The sequence below is a fragment of the Schistocerca serialis genome, chromosome 1, assembly GCF_023864345.2.
Source record: "Schistocerca serialis cubense isolate TAMUIC-IGC-003099 chromosome 1, iqSchSeri2.2, whole genome shotgun sequence".
NCBI classification, from domain to species: domain Eukaryota; kingdom Metazoa; phylum Arthropoda; class Insecta; order Orthoptera; family Acrididae; genus Schistocerca; species Schistocerca serialis.
Window position 1 is genome coordinate 526328804 of NC_064638.1, and position 27761 is coordinate 526356564.

General features: G+C 37.7%; 1 protein-coding gene across 1 annotated transcript in view; it reads left to right on the top strand.

Annotated features, from left to right (window-relative positions):
* The window catches only part of LOC126474727 (neurofibromin), a 457914-nt gene that overhangs the window by 176061 nt on the left and 254092 nt on the right, over positions 1 to 27761 (top strand). The window contains exons 24-31 of the mRNA XM_050102210.1: positions 2018 to 2274; positions 4383 to 4475; positions 17753 to 17886; positions 18110 to 18284; positions 18362 to 18601; positions 18701 to 18892; positions 21218 to 21340; positions 21478 to 21616. Of these exons, the coding sequence (XP_049958167.1) occupies positions 2018 to 2274; positions 4383 to 4475; positions 17753 to 17886; positions 18110 to 18284; positions 18362 to 18601; positions 18701 to 18892; positions 21218 to 21340; positions 21478 to 21616 (1353 nt within the window). The remainder of the gene's footprint in view (positions 1 to 2017; positions 2275 to 4382; positions 4476 to 17752; positions 17887 to 18109; positions 18285 to 18361; positions 18602 to 18700; positions 18893 to 21217; positions 21341 to 21477; positions 21617 to 27761) is intronic.

Sequence of the window (27761 nt, forward strand, 5' to 3'; positions counted from 1 at the left end):
ACAAAACTGTGCTCCACATTCTGCATGACATTGTGGAGCACACCCAGATTGCTGCATGTTGGATACCCCATGAAAAGACTGAGGAGCAACAGTGGCACTGCCATTCCATTGCACAGGATTTGTTGTGCCGATACCAAAGGGAAGGTAATGACTTTCTTTGCTGCATCATCACTATCGACGAAACTTGAAATTCCAGTCCAATGAATGGAGGCATCCCGGTTCTCCTTGTATACAGGAAGTGCGTGCTACATCAGTTGCTGTGAAGATGATGTTCATTGATGGGGGCAATACTGCATCATGCTATATCACCAGGGGTGACAGTAGACACTGCTTACTCCTGTACATTCCTGGAACACCATCTTCATCCAGCACTCAGGTGACATTTCATGGAACAGCACCTCATTATTCTGCACGACAGTACTCAATGTGACGCTGCTGCTACTGTCCGAGGACCTCTACTGCTGCTGCCAATGGGAGAGTCTGGAACATCCGCTATATTCACCCGACACGGGTCTCTGTGATTACGATCTCTTTGCCAAAGTGAAAGAACCACTGAGAGGGATCCAGAACAATGTCAAAGATGACATTATCCGTGCCATAGGGTGGTCAGTATGGGACATCAACAGAAACATATGTGCATGTGGTATGTGGTGATGCCTTTGGATTTTTGGCCAAATGTCATAAATAATGGGGACAATTATATTGAAAGTATGTAACTCTAAGTACCTCTGTCAATAGAGTCATTTCAGAGAAAAATAATAATTCTGATTACTTTTTATACAGCCCATATATATATATATATATATATGGTGGTGGTGGTGGTGGTGGTGGGGGGGCAGGAGGTGGGGGTTGGGGGAGTGAGGAAGATATTGTACCCTATGTGCACCAAAATATCACAAAAAGTGCTGTGCAGCACAATAGCTGTAATATTGGTGACTGCTTCACTACAGGGGACAAGTTGGACTAATCTTCCAGCACTAGTACCACAGAACTGTGTAAATGGAGGCACACTCTACAGAATGTGGTTGGTTCTTACGCCAACCTGATTTTAACTTATGCTAATTTTCCCTATTTTAACATATCGCCTACACTGCAAACGACTTTTGGTGTGTTTTGGCGAAATTTTCTTTTTTGGTGCTTTTTCTTTTCTTGGATAAAGTCTTATCTTTACTTTATTTTCTCTTTTTTACCCTCAGTCACCATCAGTGTCAGATGCAAATTTCTCTTTCCCTCCTCTTCTTCTTTCATTTCCTACACACTGGCATCCCTCTCTGATACATTTTATTTTCAAACTTGTCAGTTATTGTTAATGTTATTGCGATATTCTTTTAGTCCTGTTGTGCTGTTTCTTGTATGATACAGTTAGGAATATGTGCCTAATCCTGATGAACTTCTGTTTTCTTTGCCCCTCCCCCTCTCCCTCTTTCCTGTTCTGTCTTTTGCCAGACGAAGAAGCACCAGATTTTAAAAAAGTTAGTAATTCTATTTGATTTAGTATACAATTGTCAATTTTATGTACCAACATAAACTATGTAGCAGATATTGTGTAATGCAGTCTCCTTTGCTTTTGAATTTTTGCAACGTATTATTCATCAGCATGGCAAGTCTCTTCACATTTTGTATGCACTTCACAGCTGACAATCAGCCGGTAGTAAACATAGACATTTACGATTGGTGCAGATAGTCATGTTTATGTTCATACATAATACTTTTACATTTGACATGCTGATGTGTAGTGATCTTCATTGTAGAGGAAAGAGCATATGCAGTTTGAAGAGACTTGTAGCACTGATGAATAATATGTTATAAAAATTCAAAAACATAATATCTGATAATGACAGGATAGCTGTGTCGAAATCAATCATCCAATAAAATGTTTTCTTAATGATCTTGGCTTGTGAAGTTTTCTTCAGTTACTGTACATTGCCCCCAGACTGACCATGTCAGGAATATATAAAAAATTTGTATTTATAAAGATGTAATTTTGTTATATGAATCATTTTATGGCATATTTCAGGACGAACTGGCTAGAGTATTTGTTACATTATTTGATGCAAAGCACTTACTGTCACCATTGCTATGGAATATGTTCTACAGAGAAGTTGAAGTGTCTGATTGTATGCAGACTCTTTTTCGTGGGAATTCTCTTGGCAGCAAAATCATGGCATTTTGTTTCAAAATATATGGAGCTAATTATCTACAGACACTTTTGGAGCCTTTGATAAGGCCATTATTGGAAGATACAAGTCAAAGTTTTGAAGTAGATCCTGCAAGGTAAGTTGCTTTCTTGTCTCTATTGTCTTAAAACTTTGTGCTGTCCTAAAGCAGCTGTAGTTTTGTAAAGGACACAACGGTAGTTGACATGTGTGAATAAAACAGAATTAGTCTGTTAATTTAGAGTTAAAACTGACTACACTTAGTTACTTTTAACTTCAACTATAACATGACCCCAAGTTGTGAAATAATATTTTGCATCTTTCTGTGTATATTTGATATGTGGAATATACTGAGAAGGCAAAGGCCTGTTAAGATTTCTTCTCTCGTCACAGTGCTAGTTAACTGAATGATGGAAACCATAGCCATCATTCAATGAGCATGCCAAAAGAGTGCATGATTTTCAAAATATTGCCCAAAGGATGGTTGTGTAGTTTGAGAGCTGCAGTGCATACCTCTAGATCGGGAGCCAACTGGATCACTATGTCTCAAAGTAAAGAGTCAGAATAAGCACTTATGGCTGCTCTGTTCGAACAATTAAAATTGCATCGGTGACACAGTACTTGTAAATCAGCCAGGGTGTGATAAGACTAACCATTTTCCTCGTGGTATTGATGAAATCTGTGTCGTGATGTGACCACATGGAATTATTGTGAATAATAATTCGAAAGCAATGTGCACATTTCCTCATATGTGAGTGGAACTGGATTTGGCAGTGAAGCCAACTTCTTCAGTAAGAAAAATGTCTCCAGAGAAGCTCAAGAAAGGAAAAGCAACCATTAGAGAACGTCATTGAGAGACCCAAAAGCCAGTGATGTGCTTATTCAGCCACTTGTTAATATGGTCACAGACCTCTTTGTCATTGTTAAAAGGCAGAAATGTGGGTGGGTGGCTCTGTATCAGCGAAGATACGACAGCCTGTATTGGGTGCAACTGACTCAGTTTGCTTCCATTGTTGCTGCTGCAGGAGCAGCTGTTACTGTTCCCTGTGTTGCATAAGCTGGGTGTCCATGGGTAACCATGTACCTTATTTCCAGTTATGGTGACCAAGATTCGGCAGAATTCAGGAGCTATGAAGGATCTTGCTGCAGCTAGACAAACTGGTCAGTGGTCATCAACACCAGTTCACTGAATGTCGACAGGAGGAAAACAAGAAAAGCAAAATGGACAGTGGAGACGCATGGCAGAATAACAAAGTCCTTATAATAATCGAATATCAAAACCTAATACATAACAAACTTTGAAAATACACCAAAGGTGTGTATGACAGTTCAATGGATGCACAACCGAAGGCAGGGCCATGGCACAGCTAGCTTTACAGTGCGGTTGTAAGCGCTAAGTGGTCAGTAAAGTGAGCAAGACCCTGTGGCATCACAAAGCTGGTGTTGCACAGATGTTACTACCAGGTACAACAGTGTTTTCTAGTGGTCATCATCAAGTTTTGGGCTCTCCAGCATGCTTTCAAAATCTCCGGGCCAGGATACCAGATTATGAATTTAGCCTGAATGGATAAAGAATGAAGTTTTTGTTGAAATAGTTAAAAATGTTTCAGGGATTAAGGTCATAATGCATACCATGTCAAGACAGTCACTGTAGGACAGTGCATGATGGGAATCCCACTATAAGTGTACATTACTGCTGTCGTTTAGTGTACAAAATGTGCAAACAATAGAAAAAACATGTGACGATTTAAATATGATGTTATTTGCAATTTTAATATTAGAGATGACAAGATGCTTGTTATTCTCTCACTTCTCATTAGAAACATTCTGAAGATAAAATTGTCCCAATATTTGTAGAAACACTTACAATTGTTGTAGCAAGCTCCAATATTTGGCAAGTGGCTTTGCATATGATAAGTAGTTTAGATGGTAAATAGTTGTTAGTATTCAGTTGCTGCCATTACCATAGATTAGACAACAGAGAGAAATGGTATAAATCTGATTACAAGAAGTGATAGCACATGGCTTATTGGATGTAAAGCTGGAAACTATAATAAAAATTATTTACTTATAATACCTCATTAGATTAAAATGTTATCATTTATACTATAGCTATAGCTATGTCTCTTAAATGCAGTTGTTTTTTTCACATAAACTAGAGGTGTTTATCAATAGAAAATGCATTTAATGGCTCTCATTTGTTAAACATTTCCTCTTTTGTCACAGATTGGACTCCACTGAAGATATTGAAGAAAATCGGAGGAACCTTATAGCTCTTACCCAAAAGGTCTTTGATGCAATTGTTTCATCTGCTGATAAGTAAGTTCCATTTTATTTCAAGTAACCATTGATTGTGTCAAACTGAAGGAAAAGTTAATTTTTCTTATTTAGTTGATAGGCAGGCAGCCATATCAGAAGAATCAGTAAAGCTTATGAACTAAATGATTAAATAAAGTCCAATACTGATTTCTGACAAATGTACACTATAGATTCATTAATTTATGTGACTACTCTGAAACCCTTGGGTAACAGAAGAAATATTGAATTTAATTGATGAAAGGAGAAAATATAAAAATACAGTAAATGAAGCAGGCAAAAAGGAATACAAAAGTCTCAAAAATGAGATCGACAGGAAGTGCAAAATGGCTAAGCAGGGATGGTTAGAGGACAAATGTAAGGATGTAGAGGCTTAACTCACGAGGGGTAAGATAGATACTGCCTACAGGAAAATTAAAGAGACCTTTGGAGAAAGGAAAACCACTTGCATGAATATCAAGAGCTTTGATGGAAACCCAGTTCTAAGCAAAGAAGGGAAAGCAGAAAGGTGGAAGGAGTATATAGAGGGTCTATACAAGGATGATGTACTTGGAAAAGTTTGACAGAGCACTGAAAGACCTTAGTCGAAACAAGGCCCCTGGAGTAGACAACATTCCATTAGAACTACTGACAGCCTTGGGAGAGCCAGTCCTGACAAAACTCTACCATCTGGTGAGCAAAATGTATGAGACAGGCAAAATACCCTCAGACTTCAAGAAGAATATAATAATTCAAATCCCAAAGAGAGCAGATGTTGACAGGTGTGAAAATTACCAAACTATCAGTTTAATAAGTCACAGCTGCAAAATACTAACGCGAATTCTTTACAGACAAATGGAAAAACTGATAGAAGCCGACCTCGGGGAAGATCAGTTTGGATTCCGTAGAAATGTTGGAACACGTGAGGCAATACCGACCCTACGACTTATCTTAGAAGAAAGATTAAGGAAAGGAAAACCTAGTTTCTAGCATTTGTAGACTTAGAGAAAGCTTATGACAATGTTGACTGGAATACTCACTTTCAAATTCTGAAGGTGGCAGGGGTAAAATGCAGGGAGCGAAAGGCTATTTACAATTTGTATAGAAACCAGATGGCAGTTATAAGAGTCAGGGGTATGAAAGGAAAGCAGTGGTTGGGAAGGGAGTGAGACAGGGTTGTAGCCTCTCCCTGATGTTATTCAATCTGTATATTGAGCAGGCAGTAAAGGGAACGAAAGAAAAGTTCGAAGTAGGTATTAAAATCCATGGAGAAGAAATAAAAACTTTGGGGTTCGCCGATGACATTGTAATTCTGTCAGAGACAGCAAAGGACTTGGAAGAGCAGCTGAACGGAATGGACAGTGTCTTGAAAGGAGGGTATAAGATGAACGTCAACAAAAGCAAAACGAGGATAATGGAATGTAGTCGAATTAAGTCGGGTGATGCTGAGGAAATTAGATTAGGAAATGAGACACTTAAAGTAGTAATGGAATTTTGCTATTTGGGGAGCAAAATAACATGATGGTTGAAGTAGAGAGGATATAAAATGTAGACTGGCAATGGCAAGGAACGCGTTTCTGAAGAAGAAAAATTTGTTAACATCAAGTACAGATTTAAATGTCAGGAAGTCATTTCTGAAAGTATTTGTATGGAGGGTAGCCATGTATGGAAGTGAAACATGGACGACAAATAGTTTAGACAAGAAGAGACTAGAAGCTTTCAAAATGTGGTGCTACAGAAGAATGCTGAAGAATAGATGGGTAGATCACATAACTAATGAGGAGGTATTGAATAGAATTAGGGAGAAGAGGAGCTTGTGGCACAACTTGACTAGAAGAAGGGATCGGTTGGTAGGACATGTTATGAGACATCGAGGGATCAGCAATTTGGTATTGGAGGGCAGCGTGGAGGGTAAAAATTGAAGAGGGAGACCAAGAGATGAATACACTAAGCAGATTCAGAAAGATGTAGGTTGCAGTAGGTACTGGGAGATGAAGAAGCTTGCACAGGATAGAGTAGCATGGAGAGCTGCATCAAACCAGTCTCAGGATTGAAGACAACAACAACAGCAACTCTGAATTAAAAAACAAAATGATGTATAAAATGTAATATCATGTTAATTTTCAGCTTATGTTGGTTCCCTCACCGCAAACTCACAATGTTCGCCTTTGTATGTTCAACAGCAACCTCCAGCAATGAATTTCAAAATATGAAACTTAATGTAATCAGCTGAAGATGGACGTTAGCATGAAACTAGTTTTGTTTTAAGTAAACCACTTTCAGGTGTGAGTGGTAGTGGATTTTCTTCAACTTTACTCCTTAGAGGAACAGTCACAGAGTTCAACAATACCCATTATAGATAAAATTATATTTTACTAACTTGCCCAAACTTAACTTATAAAGTATCTGCCCAAAGATATCCACACACTGAGTGTATGTTGTTGTGTTAAATGGTATAATATCCAGTGACTCCAAACCTTCTTGACATGAAGATTCATGGCCAGTCTTGGTGAAAATCAATCCAGCCCTAAGACCACAGAGAATGTAGTTTTGTGTAGCATCGTTTTCAATCATTCTTTGAACATCAAGTTAATTTTATTTGGTAGCAGCTGTCGTTAGGCATCCACATCAGCTTTCGTTTTTAACAGAAGTCCCTGTGTACCTAATTTGCTTGCACCAAATCATGAATGTGGATATACTGAAAAGAATCTCCAACTGTGGCCATTAAAGGCAGTAAGGAGTCAGAAGAAATTCTGTCTCATAATTTGTAGTTCTCTCGAGTTAATGTTATTTTTGATACAATAAAAAAAAATCATTGCACAGACATGCTCCCATTTCGACTTCATGAGAGATGGTGACTGAATATATGATGACGGGAGGATGGCAGTGAGGGCCATTTCACCACTTCTGGAAACTACACACCATTAAAATGTCGAAACATAGAATATATTGTATGCCAATACTGTGCATCTTTCTTGGAAATGCATCAATTTAACGGAACACTGACATTCTGAAGGTCTCAAACATACTTATGAATATGGCTTTTGTAGCATGTATTAGTTACGTAGTGTCATGTACTCATACTACACATTTAAATCAACATCTTCTCTTCCCCTCCCTTCCCCGCCCAGTATTTTTTCTGTGTGACATTCATAAATTAGACAAGTTATACAAGAAATTTATGCATTTTCAATATTGTCTTATTGTTGTACTCCTGTTTAGGCTCTCTTTTCATTTAGTCATTTCTTCTCATGTGTTGATAACTTAATTGTGAGTGTCAGACTTCTGTTACTCTTCCACATTTAATTTTTTCTGCATTTGATTATACTGGGAAAGCATTTGCTATTGTGTTAAGTGCAATATAACTGCACACTTGAACTATGTGTTGTTGTAACTATGCCACGTAGAAACACTGTTTTCTGTTGAACATACGCATTTTCTGTACATGTGTTCCTTTGATACATTATTTATCTTTTTTCGCTAGTGATTTGCCTTAATAAACAATTATGGTTATGACTAAATCAATCATCACTCTCTTACCTGATTCAGTTGATAGCACATTATATTCTTCGACGTTTAATATTCCTCCTTTATAAGTCTTAGAGAGTAGCTGCAATTCTGTAACTGTGTAATTATAATTATTATGTGATATAGAACCTCTATCCTCTATTGAAAGTTGATTTTTCATGTAGTACTCATGTTCATTTGCTGTATTATTTATTCTTCTTCACAAATTATTTGCCTTATGTTTTGAAGGAATCATTGCACACTGTGTGTTAATTCTTTATCTGATTTGGTAGGTAGCATATGACTTCCCTTCTTCAGTTCACAGTGCGAGTAAAACGCCTGTTCAGGTGCATGTACATTTCTCCATGTTACATGTAAAAATTTGTAACTTTTCTTATATGCTGCATTTAATCCACATTATTCGTCATACCATAAAACAATACATTTGAGTTATCTGCCCTTTCATTTTACTTGAATGAAAGGTGTCTGTTGCTTCGAAAGAACAGACCCCACACAGATCCCACTGCTGCGAAACACTATATGTAAATTGAAGCGAGGTCACTGCTATCAGCTGCAGCGGGACATTAAGTTGAATCAACGGCGAAGAGAGAAAATGTGTACTGGACTAGGATTCAAACCCGGGACCAGGAATATAATGGACAGGGCCTGGGGATAGGTGGTGCTCAGTGGGAGTGTGGATCAGCCTTGAGGCATACCGAGATAGTTAATGTAGTTGTGATAACGTTCTGTCCCGGATGGCGTAGTGGTTACTGCATCTGTGTAATAAGCAGGAGATCCCGGGTTAAAATCCCAGTGGACTTGGTCAAAGCCGAAAATGCAGAGTGGAGCTATGTGCTCTTCTGTAAAGTTATACAACACATTTTTGCTCATCACCGCTGATTCCGCTTAATGTCCTGTTGCAGCTGGTAGCCCATCAATTTACATATAGTGTTTCACAGCTGTGGGATCTGTGTGGGTTCTGTTCTTTTGAAGGAACAGACACCGTGCACTCGAACAGTTGATAAGCCTGGCTGGGCAATGGATCCACTTTCTTCAGTGCGAATATACAAATACGTTTGACCTCCTGTGTGAATCTCTAAGTAGCAAACATGAGTATAACGGACAGGGACTGCGGATAGGTGGCACTCGGTGGTAGTGTGGATTGGTCGTGAAGTGTACTGAGGTAGTCCATGCAGTTGCGATAAGACTGTGTCCTGGGTGGCGCAGTGGTTACCACACTTGCGTAGTAAGCAGGAGATCTGAGGTTTGAATCCTAGTCCGGTACATATTTTCGCTCATTGACACTGGTTCCACTTAATGTCCTGCTGCAGCTGAAAGCATTAATCCCCCTTCAATTTACCTTCTTTTTTGATCGTGCCTCATCTATCCCTCTCATTATCCCAAGGAAGTTGGTTTCGAAAGTTAGGGCATTGTATGTACTTTTACAAGTGTCTATTTGAAGTACTGACATGTCTCCTGAAGGAGAGTACTTTTCAACAGTTGATCTCACAATTTTATAATTCATCTAATACGTGTGGAGACCTTTGGAGAAAAGAGAACCACTTGTATGAATATCAAGAGCTCAGATGGAAACCCAGTTCTAAGCAAAGAAGGGAAAGCAGAAAGGTGGAAGGAGTATATAGAGGGTCTATACAAGGGTGATGTACTTGAGGCCAATATTATGGAAATGGAAGAGGATGTAGATGAAGATGAATTGGGAGATATGATACTGTGTGAAGAATTTGACAGAGCACTGAAAGACCTGAGTCAAAACAAGGCCCCAGGAGTAGACAACATTCCATTAGAATTACTGACAGCCCTGGGAGAGCCAGTCCTGACAAAATTCTACCATCTGGTGACAAAGATGTATGAGACAGGCGAAATACCCTCAGACTTCAAGAAGAATATAATAATTCCAATCCCAAAGAATGCAGGTGTTGACAGATGTGAAAATTACCGAACTATGAGTTTAATAAGTCACAGCTGCAAAATACTAACGCAAAATCTTTTCAGACAAATGGAAAAACTTGTAGAAGCTGACCTCGTGGAAGATCACTTTGGATTCTGTAGAAATATTGGAACATGTGAGGCAATACTGACCTTACAACTTATCTTAGAAGAAAGATTAAGGAAAGGCAAACCTACGTTCCTAGCATTTGTAGACTTAGAGAAAGCTTTTGATAGTGTTGACTGGAATACTCTCTTTCAAATTCTAAATGTGGCAGGGATAAAATACAGGGAGTGAAAGGCTATTTACAATTTCTACAGAAACCAGATGGCAGTTATAAGAGTCAAGGGGCATGAATGGGAAGCAGTGGTTGGGAAGGGAGTAAGACAGGATTTTTTAGCCTCTCCCCAATGTTATTCAATCTGTATATTGAGCAAGCAGTAAAGGAAACAAAAGAAAAATTTGCTGTAGGTATTGAAATCCATGGAGAAGAAATAAAAATTTTGAGGTTTGCCAATGACATTGTAATTCTGTCAGAGACAATGAAGGACTTGGAATAGCAGTTGAACGGAATGGACAGTGTCTTGAAAGGAGGATATAAGATGAACATCAGCAAAGGCAAAATGAGGATAATGGAATGTAGTCGAATTAAGTCGGGTGATGCTGAGGGAATTAGATTGGGAAATGAGACACTTAAAGTAGTAAAGCAGTTTTGCTATTTGGGGAGCAAAATAACTGATGATGGTTGAAGTAGAGAGGATACAAAAGGTACACTGGCAATGGCAAAGAAAGCATTTCTGAAGAAGAGAAATTTGTTAACATCGAATATAGATTTAAGCGTCAGGAAGTTGTTTCTGAAAGTATTTGTATGGAGGGTAGCCATGTATGGAAGTGAAACATGGACGATAAATAGTTTGGACAAGAAGAGAATAGAAACTTTCGAATTGTGGTGCTACAGAAGAATGCTGAAGATTAGATGGGTAGACCACATAACTAATGAGGAGATATTGAATAGAATTGGGGAGAAGAGGAGTTTGTGGCACAGTTGGACTAGAAGAAGGGATCGGTTGGTAGGACATGTTCTGAGGCATCAGGGGATACCCAATTTAGTATTGGAGGGCACCGTGGAGGGTAAAAATCATAGAAGGAGACCAAGAAATGAATACACTAAGCAGATTCAGAAAGATGTAGGTTGCAGTAGGTATTGGGAAATGAAGAAGCTTGCATGAGATAGAGTAGCATGGAGAGCTGCATCAAACCAGTCTCAGGACCGAAGACCACAACAACAACATCCGATACTCATGTTCCCTGCGCCTTATGTAGATAATGAAACTCAGGCATGCATTTGCTTGTTTATTTAATCCAAGTAAATTCTTCTTCCTTACCATTTTGGAGTAAGCCTTTGAATAACAACAGTATCCAACCATTGTGAGATGTTGAACACATCACTTAATGCAGAAAAATACTTCCAACGCAATCCTAAATTGTTATGCCAATACTGTTCCCATATCTCCTTTTTCTCCTTATCTTTCTACCCTTCAGCCACTTTTCTGTTCTCAATATAGCTCATTCCCTTTTATAGCTTGAACTGACTTCTTGGACTACCTAGCTTACCTCGTCACTTAATTCCCAAAGTGGATATCTACACTCTCTTTCTGCTGGCAAATGTGACCAAGCTAACATCTAGCACCCGTAACTATGAATAAATAGGTATTGCTTAATATGCTATTTGTTATTTTATTTTTTAATAGTAGTTAGTTATTGTGTAGGTCTTTTGCTTCCTTAACATCTGTTTTTACAGGTAAATTGCATTTAAAAATTTGTATGGTAAATTTAAATGATTCTCAATATTTTTTAGATTCCTACGTTCATTTCCCCTTGTCAATGATGTTGCAAAAGGTCATGTCGTTATTGTGCAGTGCACATTATGTGCACTTATCTTTGAATAGTATCATCCGATGTCCTCCATTTATACATATCATCATTAAAATTTACCTGTTATAAAGAGACATTGAGACACAAGATGTTTGATATGTTGTCACACAGTATCTACCCATTCATCAAATTTAAAGATGGTAGAAGCAATTGCATCCTTGTGCTGGATGGAATTTAAAAAAGAAAAATTATGCTCATGTAGTCTAAGGAAGTTGAAAGAATCTAAAATTAATCAATGTGATAGGTCCTGCTAGGAATTTAGTCTTAAGCTGTTGTGCCTCTATCAGTTTTGCATTATACAAACCTTTTTCTTGTCCTGTGGGGGGATCCACGAGAAATACAGTTTCTTTAAGTGCCCTTCCACGTGCTTACTTAATTTGTGCACTTTAAAAACTAAAATTCCACCCGAACAGGCCATGAAGGCCCAATGGTACTGACCGGCCGCCATGCCATCCTCAGCCCACAGGCATCACTGGATGCGGATATGGAGGGGCATGTGGTCAGCTCACTGTTCTCCCGGCCGTATGTCAGTTTATGATACCAGAGCTGCTACTTGTCAATCAAGTAGCTCCTTAGTTTGCCTCACAAGGACTGAGAATTTGTGCATTTTTGTCCAAGTAGAATATTTTAAGTGGTTCCCCTATAAACGTTTTGCACATGACATGTACTGGGGAAAGTCCAGTCGACAAATACATCTTTTGAGTATTGGAATTCAGGAATCATTTGTACCCAAATATTGACCTTTTTGGAACAATATGTGTGACACAGTCGACCAATATCCTTCATTTTAACTTTATGTGGAAGTTGTCCCAAGAAGTAAATTCCTCAGTATGTACAATTCCCCATCCAGGTGCACCACATTCTAAGTAAGTGACCAGAAAATCTATCTTTTTTTAATACTTCCACCATTTATGTAGTGACCTGGAGAATACTATTAGGAAATAAGAGGGGTGCACCTCCTCATTTGGTTTATAGTTTGGAAATCATTTGGACAAGTTTGTCACATTTCCTATTTGTAATTCCTCAAGCAATTCATCTAATAGGCCATTACCGGGACTGGCTTTCTTTCTGTTTAATTCCTTTTCGTGAGTACATCTTGATGGTCTGTTTGCATCTCTAGTTTATGGTCATGGTAGATTATCAATTTTACCCTCTAGCACCTGAAATCAGTTGCAGAAGCAACTGTTGCCCAAGTAACCTCTCTTCAGACTCCTTTTCCTCTGTTGCGATACCTATGGCAGCCTGAAAAGTTACTTAGAAAATGAGCAACCATTCAATGATCGTGAACACTTCTTCTTGCAGTACTAATGTTAAACTTCCGTTACAACATGCACATTGCATTTTATAGCTAGGTACAACTTCAAGCTATTACAACATCTCTTGTGCATCAAAGCTGTCAAGCATTGACTGACTTCACTTCCTGGAGATGTCAGCAGCAATGTATCCAACTCCTGGGGGTTCCATAGACCAGAGTGTATCTCCTAGGTGGGACATTAGTAGCATGCAATAATGGTTAGCTTCGGCAGGGTCTCAGCATGCCGTGATATCATCATCTGATGCCCCATTTTGCATACACTGTTTATTCACCCCAGCACACGGACCTGCCCAGGGAATACCAAAAATTCTGTACACCCAAGACGGATCGCAAACTTACTCTAAACAACAAGAAAATTCCTTTTTAAAAATCACAGACATCATTCATCGTATTGAAAGGTCAGGGTATGACGTATCATTTCAAGCCAAAGCAACATGTTACACCTCAATGTTTGAATACATCAAGTCATCAGAGAGCAGCAAGATCTTCATTTACATAAATTTCCAGTACCCCACTTACAACTGTTTAATCTTCTACAGTAGGTATCTTTCAGTTTCCTTTTTGTGTGCAATCTTGTTACTGTCTTCTTAAAACCAGTAGCCAGCCAGAGTGGTCGAGCGGTTCTAGGCGCTACAGTCTGGAACCACGCGACCGCTACGGTCGCAGGTTCGAGTCCTGCCTCGGGCATGGATGTGTGTGATGTCCTTAGGTTAGTTAGGTTTAAGTAGTTCTAAGTTCTAGGGGACTGATGACCACAGCAGTTAAGTCCCATAGAGCTCAGAGCCATTTGAACCAAAACCAGTAACCCATAGGTTTTATTTAATGTACGTTTCTTGTGCTGTCTTAGTAACAAATTGATGTCGGTACTGCCTACTGGTTACATGAAGAACATTCCTGTAGCTAACCAGTGCCATTCTCATATGTAATTCATTTGCTAGTTTTTTTCTTGGCCAGAGTTGTTTGTCATTGATAAGTGATTCCCTCAAAGAAAGTCCATTTCACTCTCCATCTCTGCAGTTCCATCTACTGCAAAATTTATTTCATTCACAATTAGCGATCTGCTTCACTACAAATGAGTAGCACTAAATATCTATGGCTGGATGGTGTGGTGTAGTGGTTATTTTGTTTTTGCACCCTCACATAAATTTATGAATTAAATTCAGAGGATGACATTAGGTAACTGAATATCACCACTTTCATATAAGTGGAACGATTTAAGCTATGTATGCCAGGAAAGTTCTCAGGAAGCATGAATGTTATCTTTTCCATGTGCAAGTGGCATGTGGAGTGAGATCTCATGACAATGATGGGAGTACATCATGATTTAATTAATCTGTTTACAACCAATGTAAATATTGTATGAGAATCATGGGTAGATGTGTGTGTGGTTGTATAAGTTGTTTAATTTGTAGCATATCATGTTTCAAAGGCTGGTTGGGTGGGTCGTAACCAAAGGCCACAAAGAAAATAAAAGAAAGGAAAAAAGTCCACACACGATTTAAATATATCAAGTGTAACGCTTAGCAGGCATTAAATCTTTGTTGTGGTCCCTTCAGTGGTAGGTTTTCCGCCCTGCCATCCAAAGTATCATGTCTTCATAAACATTTGATTCAAGAAAAGCAGATATCCGGATGTTGAGTAATCTGCTGTGCTGCTGAAAAACTTTCTGTATGTAAATCAGGTGAAGTTGCACCCCATGCTGAGGCAATTTTTTTTTGGAGAATGTTTCAATTAGCTAAAAAATAAAGACTTTGTAGTGGCATATTTTTTTACTGTGAAGTTGTTCTCAGAATATTGCAGGGAAATAGTCAGTAAAAGTATTAGATTCTTTAGTATTTTATAGTCTCGCATCATGGCTTGATGATGAAATGGCTATATTTTTGTTATTGGTCATATTTGTTACAGTATTTGGAAGTTAAGTAAGTCACTGGTCATTGTTTGAAGAATTTGCAGTGAATTATGGGTGCAGATTGTGGTTGCTAATCTGAGGGAAGCAGATATTGAAGGTCTGATAATCTTGCCTTCTTTCAGAATTCATCCCCTGACCATATGTAGAAGCATTTTGAAAATTTCTGCAGTCGTCCAAAGGGATTTCTGAATCCCATTCCATCTTCTGTTTTTAAGGTGTGAGGAAGATTGTGTTCATGGCTCTTTCCTTCTTTTAGAAGCTCACAAATGTACCAATATTGATGAGCAATGCTGCTACCTTTTGGTTGATGCACTTTAGGTGACTGCAAAATGCCTGTATCTCTTTCTCACCAGTGGAGGTTTGTTTACCAGTCTTATGTATCATTTGAAAGTGTTCGCAAAAGCAATGTCTGAATACGTTAAGCAATGTATGCACTCAGTATACTGCAGCCAACACGTTCCACCAGTTGTTGATATATCAAAGAAGCAGAGCTTTCTTGCATGCTCAGAGTAGGGCTCTGATACCGCACAGAGCTATGCATCTGAGGAGTCCTACCATTCACCACTAGATGGCAATTGCATCATTTATACAGTGGCAGTGTGCTTTAATTCATCATAATTCAGCCATATTTGCACATAACCTGTATTACTTACATATGCAAATGTTTTTTTTGAATCAGTCTGTCCATTAAAGAAAATCATATCAAAATCCCTGCGGTAGTTCCTGAGGTTACCCAAAACATACAAGTAGGACTGTGGCAGGCAACTTCAATTTACATGCGTATAGAACAAATGGATTATATGACCATATGTAACAACCCCTCACTGACAAAAACGATAGATATTGGAAGGATAGTTATCTGAGCAATTAAACGTGTTACATCATCAATTTATGCAAGCAATGTTCAGCACTCTCCATTGGCATGTTCAGGAAGTTGTAAATAATTTTAAATAGTGTTTGCTAGATAGAAACATTCCCTTGTTACAAATCACACTCTACTTTTTCTATAAGTAGCATGTGGTTGTGTAAGTCACACCTTTGGCCATTCAGCTATGTAACTTCCAGTTCCAGTAGTTCCGAAGTCTATAGTTGAACTCGAGCAGTGACCACGAAGATGTTTAAAAATCACAGTTACCAGTTCTTGAACGTAACATTTACTACAAATAATGCCGTATGAAAACCTTCACTTTTCATGGAAGTTCTTCAGTAATTTCCTTTAAATTGTTATGAGTCGTCATATAGAATATATAAAATAAGCAATGGTTTGGCAATGTTATTTAACAAACTTCGTCAGTGCTTTGTAAGTAGAACTCAGTGTCAGTTTTGTACGATTCTCATTTCAGATTCAGTATTATTATATGATTTATTGTAGTTTGTTTTTTAGGGAAGCAATTTACAAATGATTGTATGGAAGTACAGGTAATTTAATACTGAAATTAATGCAGCAACTATAATCAGAAATTTTCCCTGGTGAATTTGTAATTTAAAGACAACTGCCAAATACCCACAATAATCCATTTCTTTCATAAGAAGTCTAAAGAACTACGGTATTACATTTTGCTGCTGATCTTGATAAAATTTTCTTATCTCTTTTCTTACTGTATGGCACCAACACTATACATGGTGACACAAAACAGCCATTGTAGACCTTCATCCTTCTGCTGATAACAGAATGTTATAGAAATTACAGTAAATATGTATAGTACCCTATTATGAGAAAAACTTGAGGTTTAAAAGTAGTAGTAGTTCTGTTTTCTCTCAAAAAATACAGTAAATTTGTGTAGCTGAATACTTTCATAGCAACAATAAAAATGGGCTTCATTTGGATTATGTTTCTAAATAACTGTTAAAAGTGTAACCATATTTAACAGATGTGAGACAAGATGCTAACAATTACAGGAATTACTGCCTCAAATGTTGTATATAAAAAATTACTAGTGTCACTAAATTATTATGAATGATGTTGCTTTAATATTCACAATGGATAATGATCTGTGATTGATCTGTACAAACCTTATATTTGTATGCATGTGTTTTACGATAACAGCAAGGAGTCATGTAATAGGTTCCACATGCAAGAGTAACATACTACGTTGCAAGGAAACTGCATTTAGATGAAGTGTGAATAGCAACTGTATTTGATCTCTCAAGGTGCTCTTCGCTCATATAAGTAGACGAGATCACACATAAATAACCCTTTCTTCTCATCTCTCTGTCACAACTCATACATCCTGCATCTCTGAGCCACCTCCATTGCCTCTTGTATGCCCATTTTATACATTTTCTTCTGCCACTGTCATGTTTTCCACAAGAAGACTCTTTATTTATCACCATTCATCGTTTTCCTTTTCTCCTTTTCTCCTTCTCCTTCTCCTTCTCCTTCTTCTTCTTCTTCTTCCTCGTATGCAAAAGGCTGTGCCTTGTCTCAGCAACAATTCTCTCCCATGTTATGCCGTCCACTTCATTTCTTGATAATTGCGCCACTTTTCTTCTTTCAGTAGATATTCGACTATTTTTGTCTCATCCACCCTTTGTTTTTCTTTCCCAAATTTTTCCCCTCAAATATATCTGTTAAAAAAATTGTGGCAGCCCTGCACATGACCAAGAATTTTTCTCTCTCTTTGTTGAATAGTTGCTATGAGGCTTAAAACTATAATCATAAATTCAAATACTTTTCTGTATTTCAGATTTCCTCCACAGTTGCGGAGTATGTGCCACTGCTTATACCAAGTATTAAGTAAACGTTTCCCGCAAATTCCTCAAAACAATATTGGTGCTGTTGGCACTGTGATATTTTTGAGATTTATAAATCCAGCAATTGGTGAGTTCGTTTGATTTAACTTTATCTCAGGGTGTCGCATAGAATTAGTATAATTTCTGTCTTTATCTGAATAATTATTTGTTAGCATATCTGTGGGAATAGCTTGCCATATTAAAAACCAATTTGCACTTTTGTTTTTTATAAGAGAACAGTGAACACATTTTATTCCACAAACTACTTCAAAATTAATGATACCATACTAATAGTTTTCACACTGTCTCAGTTTCACCACAGGAAATGGGTATTGTGAACAAGCAAGTGCCACCTTCTGTCAAAAGAGGACTCATGCTGATGTCAAAAATACTCCAGAATATTGCAAATCATGTAGAATTCAGCAAGGAGCAACATATGCTTCCTTTCAATGATTTCCTACGTGCTCATTTTGAAATTGGACGAAGGTATATATTTGAAAAGCTATCTATTATTGATATTACTTTATTTTGGTGCACATTGAAGAAAACATTATTTTTTTCAGATTTTTCATTCAGATTGCATCAGATTGTGAAACTGTGGACCAGGCATCACATTCAATGTCTTTCATCAGTGATGCAAATGTACTAGCTTTGCATAGATTGCTTTGGAACCATCAAGAAAGGATCGGTGATTATTTATCAAGCAGCCGTGACCACAAGGCTGTAGGGCGCAGGCCTTTTGATAAAATGGCCACATTGCTAGCTTACCTTGGTCCTCCAGAACATAAACCTATAGATTCACAGTAAGTTTATCTAATTTTAGATAAATAAATTTTCATAATATGGCTTCTGGTTGTGAATTTAATTTTTCTTAAATTTAAAGCCTGTATAATGTCGCGTAGTTTGCTTTTTTCTTCATATGCCAGGTGGAGTTCTATTGATATGTCCAGCACAAATTTTGAAGAAATAATGGTCAAGCATAATATGCATGAGAAAGAAGAATTCAAGTCCATAAAATCACTGAATATTTTTTATCAAGCTGGAACCTCAAAGGCTGGATATCCAGTGTTCTACTATATTGCTCGTCGTTACAAGTGAAGTATTCTTCATAATTACAATATTAAAAATATTGTACTCTGTAAAGCAAGTGATATGGATTGTTTACCTGAAATTTATAAACCATTGCATTCGTAGTACAACCTCATCTCAGGGATTGGAGTGGTATATCCATAAACCTACAGTCTATCCTTTTCATAATATTGTCATATCCAGTTTCATACTTCAGTTACAATTCAAAGTACATTGTGTGTGTGTGTGTGTGTGTGTGTGTGTGCGTGAGTGTGTGTGTGTGTGTGTAAGAGTGTACCCACATGCAAATAAAAAAATAGCTTTTTTATGTCTTGTATGTCTCTATTCTTCTGAAGGAGAAAAATTATGTATTGTTTCAGTTTTAGATAAGTGTCTCCTACAAAAAATGTAGCATATTGCTTTTGTATTAGTTTTCTTCGAGCTTTAATCATTTCTATTCAATCACTATCACCCCTGGAGACTTTTCTCTCACATGTCGTCAATGGATTCATAAACTTTTTTCTGTTATTACTTACACAATGTCAATGTTTTCATGCTATCTATCTTTGTTTCTGATTCATCATTTGAGCTTTATACAACTATACTCAGAAAGAATTTAATTATTAAATATAAAGATTCACTTGCAGGCCACTGTACATGTAAACAGTTGTTACAAGCTCTTATGGGTCACCCCCCCTCTAACATTACCTTTTTTTTCAGTTCCGAAACCTGATTACTAAGTTGGTCTATTTGGTATTGTACCCTGTCCATTTTATTATTGTTTTCAGTTAACTGATCATTGACTGCACTAAATTTGCTATTGTTATCTGTTTTTATTTCTGTTAACTGATCATTAGCTGCACCAAATTTGCTGTCGTCCATCTTCATTTCCTCTAATTTTAATAAAATAAATTGCAAAATATCGGTTTTCACTGTTTTTTTGCTGATTACACTTTCACTTGGTTTAAACATGTTTTGGCTGGCTGGGTCCTACAGCCTTCACATCTACATCATTACCCTTGTCTCTATTCTTTTTCCTAGCAATCACACAAGTCTACCAGAAATATCAATTTCACGAATAGTTTGTACTTATATTTTCTGATGTCCTTCATCATAGTTATCAAGTCCTCTTTCAATTCATGTGGTCTGCCATTGTTGATGTTATTACGTCACTGTTGATCCGGCTTTGTAGGGCAGTCCCCAGGTCTTCTTTTTTCAATTGACTGGAGTTTCCATATATATAAAAGCTAGAAATGACACACATCACTTTTCTTTCTTCTTCTGCAACAGACAAATTTTGTTATCGGTCAACAGGTCACGGCTGTTGCCCGTACTTCTAATCTTACCCTCCCACACATCGCCATTATATTTCTCCATTATTTGCAAAACATTCAAAAGCTTTGAGAGGCATAAGATAAACCAAAGAAGAACTTTTTACTTATATTCATTATCTTGTTGTTGTTGTTGGCTCTAATTATTGCCGTGTCTAGGGGTACATTCTTGAGGCAGTAATTTTATAACATTGCGGGTTCCTGAAGACGAAATAACTGATGAGGATTTGCCTGTTGTTATGAATACCTTTTTATTTTATCCCATCCTTTTATATCACACCAACTTTACAATTTTCACTTCTACCACACCAAAAATTACATTGTTATTGACAAGTTTAGAAAAATGTCTACTTCCATCTGAGGCATGCCCACCACTACTTACATTCTGCTGTACTCACAATTTCCAAAGAGTTTACAAAGCAAAACAGTTTACAAACTTTCTTGACTGGAGAAGAATCTTTACCAAATTACATCATTATTGTATAAATAAATCCAGAAATAAATGTGGTAATTAGTGTTAGATTGTGCAAGTAACAATATGAGTTTTAAGTATGCCAGAAATTTTGTAATTTCAAATATTTTTAAAGGAAGAGTGGTTTTAACTCTTAGTACATATTGACTGTAACACATTAATTTCATTTGATACATTTTAGCCTGATGTATAATACATTGTAAACAAAATCAAATGATGAAGTTCATTCAGTTAAACAGTCGAGAATGTTTACCTGCACAAGAATCGAGAGTATACGTGGTATTGGTGATTTCTATTAGTAATGTTAGAGGAGGGTGACCCATTATAAAGTGATTGCTGTGATGAAGTTGTTGAATGTTTCTTGTATCAGCATTGTCATTTATATCATTTCATCAATTCAAATATGTAAGTGTGTGACTATTGTCAGCTCTTTTTACACCAACCTAATTTACCTTTCTTGATGATGATGCTCTTTTACAAGATTTTGCTTGAAGTCAGTTATAGGTTTCAGTTTTGACTACATGAGTATATTATTGTTACTATTACAGGATTGGTGAAACAAATGGAGATCTTCTTATTTACCATGTTATATTAACACTGAAGCCTTTCTGCCACTCTCCATTTGAATTAGTGGTTGATTTTACTCATACCTGCTCTGACAACAGATTTAGGTAGGTTAATCAATGTTAATTGCCTATAACTCCATTAATATTTTTGCCAATCAGTGTTAATGGTCATGTAAAAGAATTATACATACTATCAGAATGCTGAGCAATTCAGTTCGCTAATGTTCTCTCTGCTTTTGCAGGACAGAATTTCTGCAAAAATGGTTTTATGTTCTGCCAGAAGTAGCATATGAAAATGTTCATGCTGCATATGTTTATAACTGCAATAGTTGGGTTAGAGAATACACTAAATTCCATGACCGTATTCTAGCTCCATTGAAGGTATGACCTAAACAGTTTACAAACAAATTGTGTGTAAACTTATACACGTATTTTTAGCTGTAATCTAATCATTTAAGGTGAAAATGTTGTTGGTAAATCTATTGTTGTTCAGACCATATGGCTCCTCTTTATGTTTCTAATTCAATTTTCATGCTGCATATTGCAACATAATACTCACTCATGCAACATAGTGTCTCAGAACAAAGTAATGCTTAGTTTTGTCTGCTAGCTAAATTTCAGTTTCTCCCCCGTTGTGCTTCTTGTTTGTTTATGCTCATGGCCGTCTGCCAGTTTATAGGGTGTGAACTCTACACTTTTAGTAACTGTGAAACAAAATCTCTCAGTGTATTGTGACCACACTGAAAGTCTTCCCCTAATGCGCTGACACTTTAACGTGTTAGTTTCATGTGGTATGTATTTTGTACTGCGGTTGCATCAAATACCAGTAGATGTTGGGGTGACCCACCTCATTTATGACACTACCAAACTCAGCAAGAAATTGCACAATAGACTTACTGAAGACTTAGTGTTGTATCCTGGTCCATCACAGAGTTTGATTACAATCTTCACAACACCAGGAGGGATCGGCAATCCCTAGGGCCACGTGCCCTTTCTGCTTTCGATGAAACACAGTACATGGGTGTTGGCTGGCTTCCCTGACTGCCTTCTTAATTATGTCCGTATTGGGTCAGGTATGGGTTGCACAGTCATGAATGCCCACAAAAGGGTGAAATCAGTATACTGCATACTTTGTAATAAAATAATGTCAAAAAAATCTTAAATCAGTGAAGCACTCCATTCACTAATTGAAAAATGCTGCTATTTCTCAACAGAAGCAATCAGTTGTTGAATGCTTAAATAAATGCAAAAGAAGAAAACAAGCAAAGATCATTTCCAGAAAAAAACTACTTAAGTTTTTACAACAGTTAAACTAACATTCCATTCAAAAAGCTGTTGTCACTTTAAAAAAAATTAGTTTGAAAGCATTCACACTTCGTCTTCCAGCACATAGTGTGCTGCCCTTTTAAATTTTTACACCTAATCAAGGGGGGGGGGGGGGGGGGAGACACCAAAAATGAATGCTACATTTTTAGGTCCCTATTAATATATTCGAAAAAAATTCTCTCTACATTGTTGTAAACATGCAACATGCTAATTATTTGCAGGGTAGAATCACACACAAACGGTACTGAAACGTATTAGAGATGTCACAGCACAAGTGACAGTCCTGAATATGGAGGTATTGAAGTTTATATCATAGTGTAATGCAGCTTTCATATTACTAGGCATACAACCAGGTAAACTTAGATGAGCATCAGTAAAATACAAAGTGCAGTTAGAGTTAGAGTGCAATGTAACGTAAAAGTATGAGTTTAATGGCAGGTCAGATGAGCAAAAGGCATTCCCATGTGTTATCATGCTGGCCACAATGGAGACAATAGTCTTTAGATTAGATTAATACTAGTTCCATGGATCATGAATACGATATTTCATAAGGATGTGGAATGAGTCAAATTTTCCAATAAATGACATAATTAAGTTAATTTAACAACATAATTAAGTTAATAGAACAAGTCTGTTTAGTGGGTGTGGTTTTAGTAAAAGGTGAATTACATGTGAAAGTAGTGGAGACTTGCCCTTCATTCACGATTAGAGATAACTGCAGAATGCTTCTCAGAGACCGTGTAGCTGTCTTAAGTTTGTATTCTGAAGCAAAGTTCAGACCAAGCCAATTTAGAGTTCCCCATATTAAAAATGGAATCCACAATATAACACTGTAGCCAAACCAATGTCACACTTCACACACACTCCCCAGACTGCATCATAACTGTGACTCAAGCCAGCCCAAGGCTGGCTTATACATCTGATTCTGGGATGGTCTCACCAAAGGGTGCTCTTGTTGATAAATGCCATCTTGATGGTTGTGCCATAGTGGTTAACAGTGATCGGGTGGCACCACTACATCACTCCCCTCCCCTACAGTAGCGATCACCTGAGGACAAATCTGTACATAGTGCATGGTTCAGTGATGGTGCCACTGGGAGAGATTGTGGATCAGTGAACATGAGTGCTGCTGCAGAAGGATGGAGCAAGATGAGGCTCCATGGATGTTGCATGAGTCGCCCCTGGAGTGGAGGGCAGAGAAACAGGCAGCTGCTGAGGCAAAGTTGATTTCTGTGACACTGCAGGAATCCACAGTCTTAGGCCACAGTAAACAACATGGACCTTTGGTAGATGAGGAACAAAGGTGAAACCAGGTTTGGTGGTGTCTGGACTCATATGTTATAAGTGGCACACCCACCTGCATCAAAGAAGGCCTTAATAATGGCATGCACTTGTGGCTGATGCAACTAGTCCAAGTGCTGCAGTGAGGGTGGCGATGTAGCTGTGCCACCGTGTCATGGCCTACAGTCAGGGTGACCTGTAAGTTGCTAGGAAACCACAATGGTTGATAAGTGCAGTGTTGGGCATCATTTCCACTAGTAGTGGCCGTAACATAATCTTGCATATATTTGAGTCCATTTGCTGAGAGATTGAAGCCCAAGTACATCAGACACTGTTATCTGAAAGAACATTTGAATTGGTTGCATTTTTGTCCTATTACTGTTTCAGGAATCATAAATCCAAAAGTGTGGAAAGAGTCTATTTCAGAAATGATGCCCATTTTGGCATCAGTTACCACAAAAAAATTTACTCAATGAATGAATTGGTTGTAAGTGAAATTAGAAATGTTCCTATCAAGGATGCGTTATGATACTGGCAGGTCCAAAAATTTGTCTCAGCAGCCAGCAAATATGGTGACCATAATCTTAATTAATTAAACTGATTCAGCAAGGGCACAGAAGCACCTGTGTCCAGGAGTAATTTCATATGCTGTTTGCCTATCAATACATGTAAGTACATTTGCTGGGTTGCGTCTGGAAAACGCTACTTCAAGCAGAGATGTGTTGCATGACCCTCACATTCATCTGTTGCTAGCATTAGCTGATGATTTTGATAATGATTATAAAAACCCTTCTAATCAGCGGTCAAAGAAGGGAGAACCAAACCATCATTCCGTCATGTTGTTGTTGTGGTCTTCAGTTCAGAGACTGGTTTGATGCAGCCCTCCATGCTACTCTACCCTGCACAAGCCTCTTCATCTCCGAGTAACTACTGCAACTTACATCCTTCTGAATCTGTTTAGTGTATTCATGCCTTGGTCTCCCTCTACAATTTTTACCCTCCGCATTTCCCTCCAATACTAAATTGATGATCCCTTGATGCCTCAGAATGTGTTCTACCAACAATCCCTTCTTTTACTCAAGTTGTGCCACAAATTTCTCTTCTCCCCAATTGTATTCAGTACCTCCTCATTAGTTATGTGATCTACCCATCTAATCTTCAGCGTTCTTCTGTATCACCATATTTCGAAAGCTTCTGTTCTCTTCTTGTCTAAAGTATTTATCGTCCCTGTTTCACTTCCATACATGGCCACACTCCATACAAATACTTTCGGTAACAACTTCCTGACACTTAAATCTATACTCGATGTTAAAAAATTTCTCTTCTTCAGAAATGCTTTCCTTGCCATTGCCAGTCTACATTTTATATCCTCTCTACTTCGACCATCATCAGTTATTTTGCTCCTCAAATAGCAAAACTCCTTTACTACTTTAAGTGTCTCATTTCCTAATCTAATTCCCTCAGCTTCACCCGACTTAATTTGACTACATTCCATTATCTTTGTTTTGCTTATCTTGATGTTCATTTTATATCCTCCTCTCAAGACAATGCCCATTCCGTTTAACTGCACTTCCAGGTCCTTTGCTGTCTCCATATAAATTCTTTAAGAACTTAAATTATGTTAAAAAATTTCTCTTCTTCAGAAATGCATTCCTTGCCATTGCCAGTCTGCATTTTACATCCTTTCTACTTTGACCATCAGTTATTTTGCTCCCCAAATAGCAAAACTCATCTACTACTTCAAATGTTTCATTTCCTAATCTGATTCCCTCAGCATCACCTGATTTAATTCGGCCACATTTCATTATCCTCAATTTGCTTTTGTTGATATTCATCTTATATCCTTCTTTCAAGACACTGTCCACTCCATTCAACTGCTCTTCCAGGTCCTTTTCCCATGTCTGACAGAATTACATTGTCATCAGAATACCTCAAAGTTTTTATTTTTCTCCACGGATGTTAATTCTTCTCCAAATTTTTCTTTTGTTCCTTTACTGCTTGCTCAATACACAGACTGAGTAACATCAGAGATAAGCTACAACCCTGTATCGCTCCCTTCTGAGCCACTGCTTCCGTTTCGTGCCCCTTCACTCTAACAACTGCCATTTAGTTTCTGTACAAATTGTAAATAGCCTTTCACTCCCTGCATTTGACCCATGTCACCTTCAGAATTTGAAAGTGAGTATTCCAGTCAAAATTGTCAAAAGCTTTCTCTAAGTCTACAAATGCTAGAAATGTAGGTTTGCCTTTCCTTGATCTATCTTCTAGGATAAGTCGTTGGGTCAGTATTGCCGCATGTGTTCCAACATTTCTACGGAATCCAAAGTGATCTTCCCCGAGGTCAGCTTCTACCAGTTTTTCCATTTGTCTGTAAAGAACTCGTGCTAATATTTTGCAGTCGTGACTTATTAAACTGATAGTTTGGTAATTTTCACACCTGTCAATAGCTGCTTTCTTTGGGATTGGAATTATTATATTCTTCTTGAAGTCTATCATAATTTTGACTATTAGCCACCATACTGGCTGATAAGAGAGACAAACTTCATTATTATAATATAAATATTTGCATGGCTTATTTAAATATGCAGCTACAATATTTAATAGTCATTGCCTTAATTTTATGTTTTATCTGCCCTCATGTGAGCATTTTTCAAACACAGACTTCTCAAAAGAAAACACATACACCTAGTTATGCAGGGTTACCATGTAGCCTCTTGAGTTTGGTCAGTTGCAGGAAGCATGTCACCATAAAAAATGTGTTCCTATCCTGTAGATTATAGGATATGGGTTCCGCTTTTTGCAAACACACTGCTTTTTCTTTTTACCCAAACATGTTTCAGCACCTCTGTGCCATCATCAGTGGGTTTTTTTGTTTATTGAAAAGCTGTAAAAAGTGAAAATATTTTAGGTTGTAATTGATTTAACAAAGTGAGGCCTATAGAAAGCTTTTGTTTGTATTTGCTTCTTACCGTGATTTTGCATAATGTGGGTTTACAGAACCAACTCTATAGTGTCCTGCACTGACAGCTTGTCAGCCAAGTGATGTAAATGTAAATTTCATCAGCAATGTAACACATCCTTTGATTTTTGAAAACGTGATTTTTGGTGTGTCAAAATGTTTTGCATATATATTTGTTACTACTCACATTTTGTGGTAACTGATCTTTCTTGTTTTGGATTTCGAGGACACTGCACACACATATTAATGTAATTTATTTCTTTATAAACTCCATTTTACTTCACAAGATGTGGTGAGCACTATGTTGGTGTCATTTTTTCCCAAGAGAGTTTGACGCCAAATTTGAATTTTGTTTACTTTTTCTGTCTCTATCTCTCTCTCTCTCTCTCTCTATCTCTCTCTCTCTCTCTCTCTCTCTCTCTCTCTCTGTGTGTGTGTGTGTGTGTGTGTGTGTGTGTGTGTGTGTGTGTGTGTGTGTAACCTCGTTTAGCTGTTTGTGTTGCCTTTTCTGTGAAGTTCTTGTAATGCATTAAATAATGTGCCTTTACAGAATGTAGTGTATTCATTTAAAACCTGTTTGCCTTCTGCTGTTGTCTCCTGTACATTGATGTTATCTCATTCTGTCTTCTGTTTTTGTTTTGAACGGCCAGTGTCAGTTGGTCACAGTCAGTGTGCTCCCTGCCGCTGTTGGATAAGCAGCTGCAGCAGCAAGTCATATACTCCTAGCTCACTCATTTGTTACATAGTTTAATTCTTAATTTCTTTGCGTGCGTATTATAGTATTTGAGAGTTGTAGCATCGCATTTTAGTACCTGAATACTGTAAAATCGCGTAGTCTCCTTCCGCCGCCGAGCAGTGTGTCAGCAGTGTGCAAGTAGCAGCATTACTGCATTTACTAGGCAATCTTGTATTTTAATAACCGTTTACATTTTGTGTCGATTTGTTTGCGCTCTCTGTAGA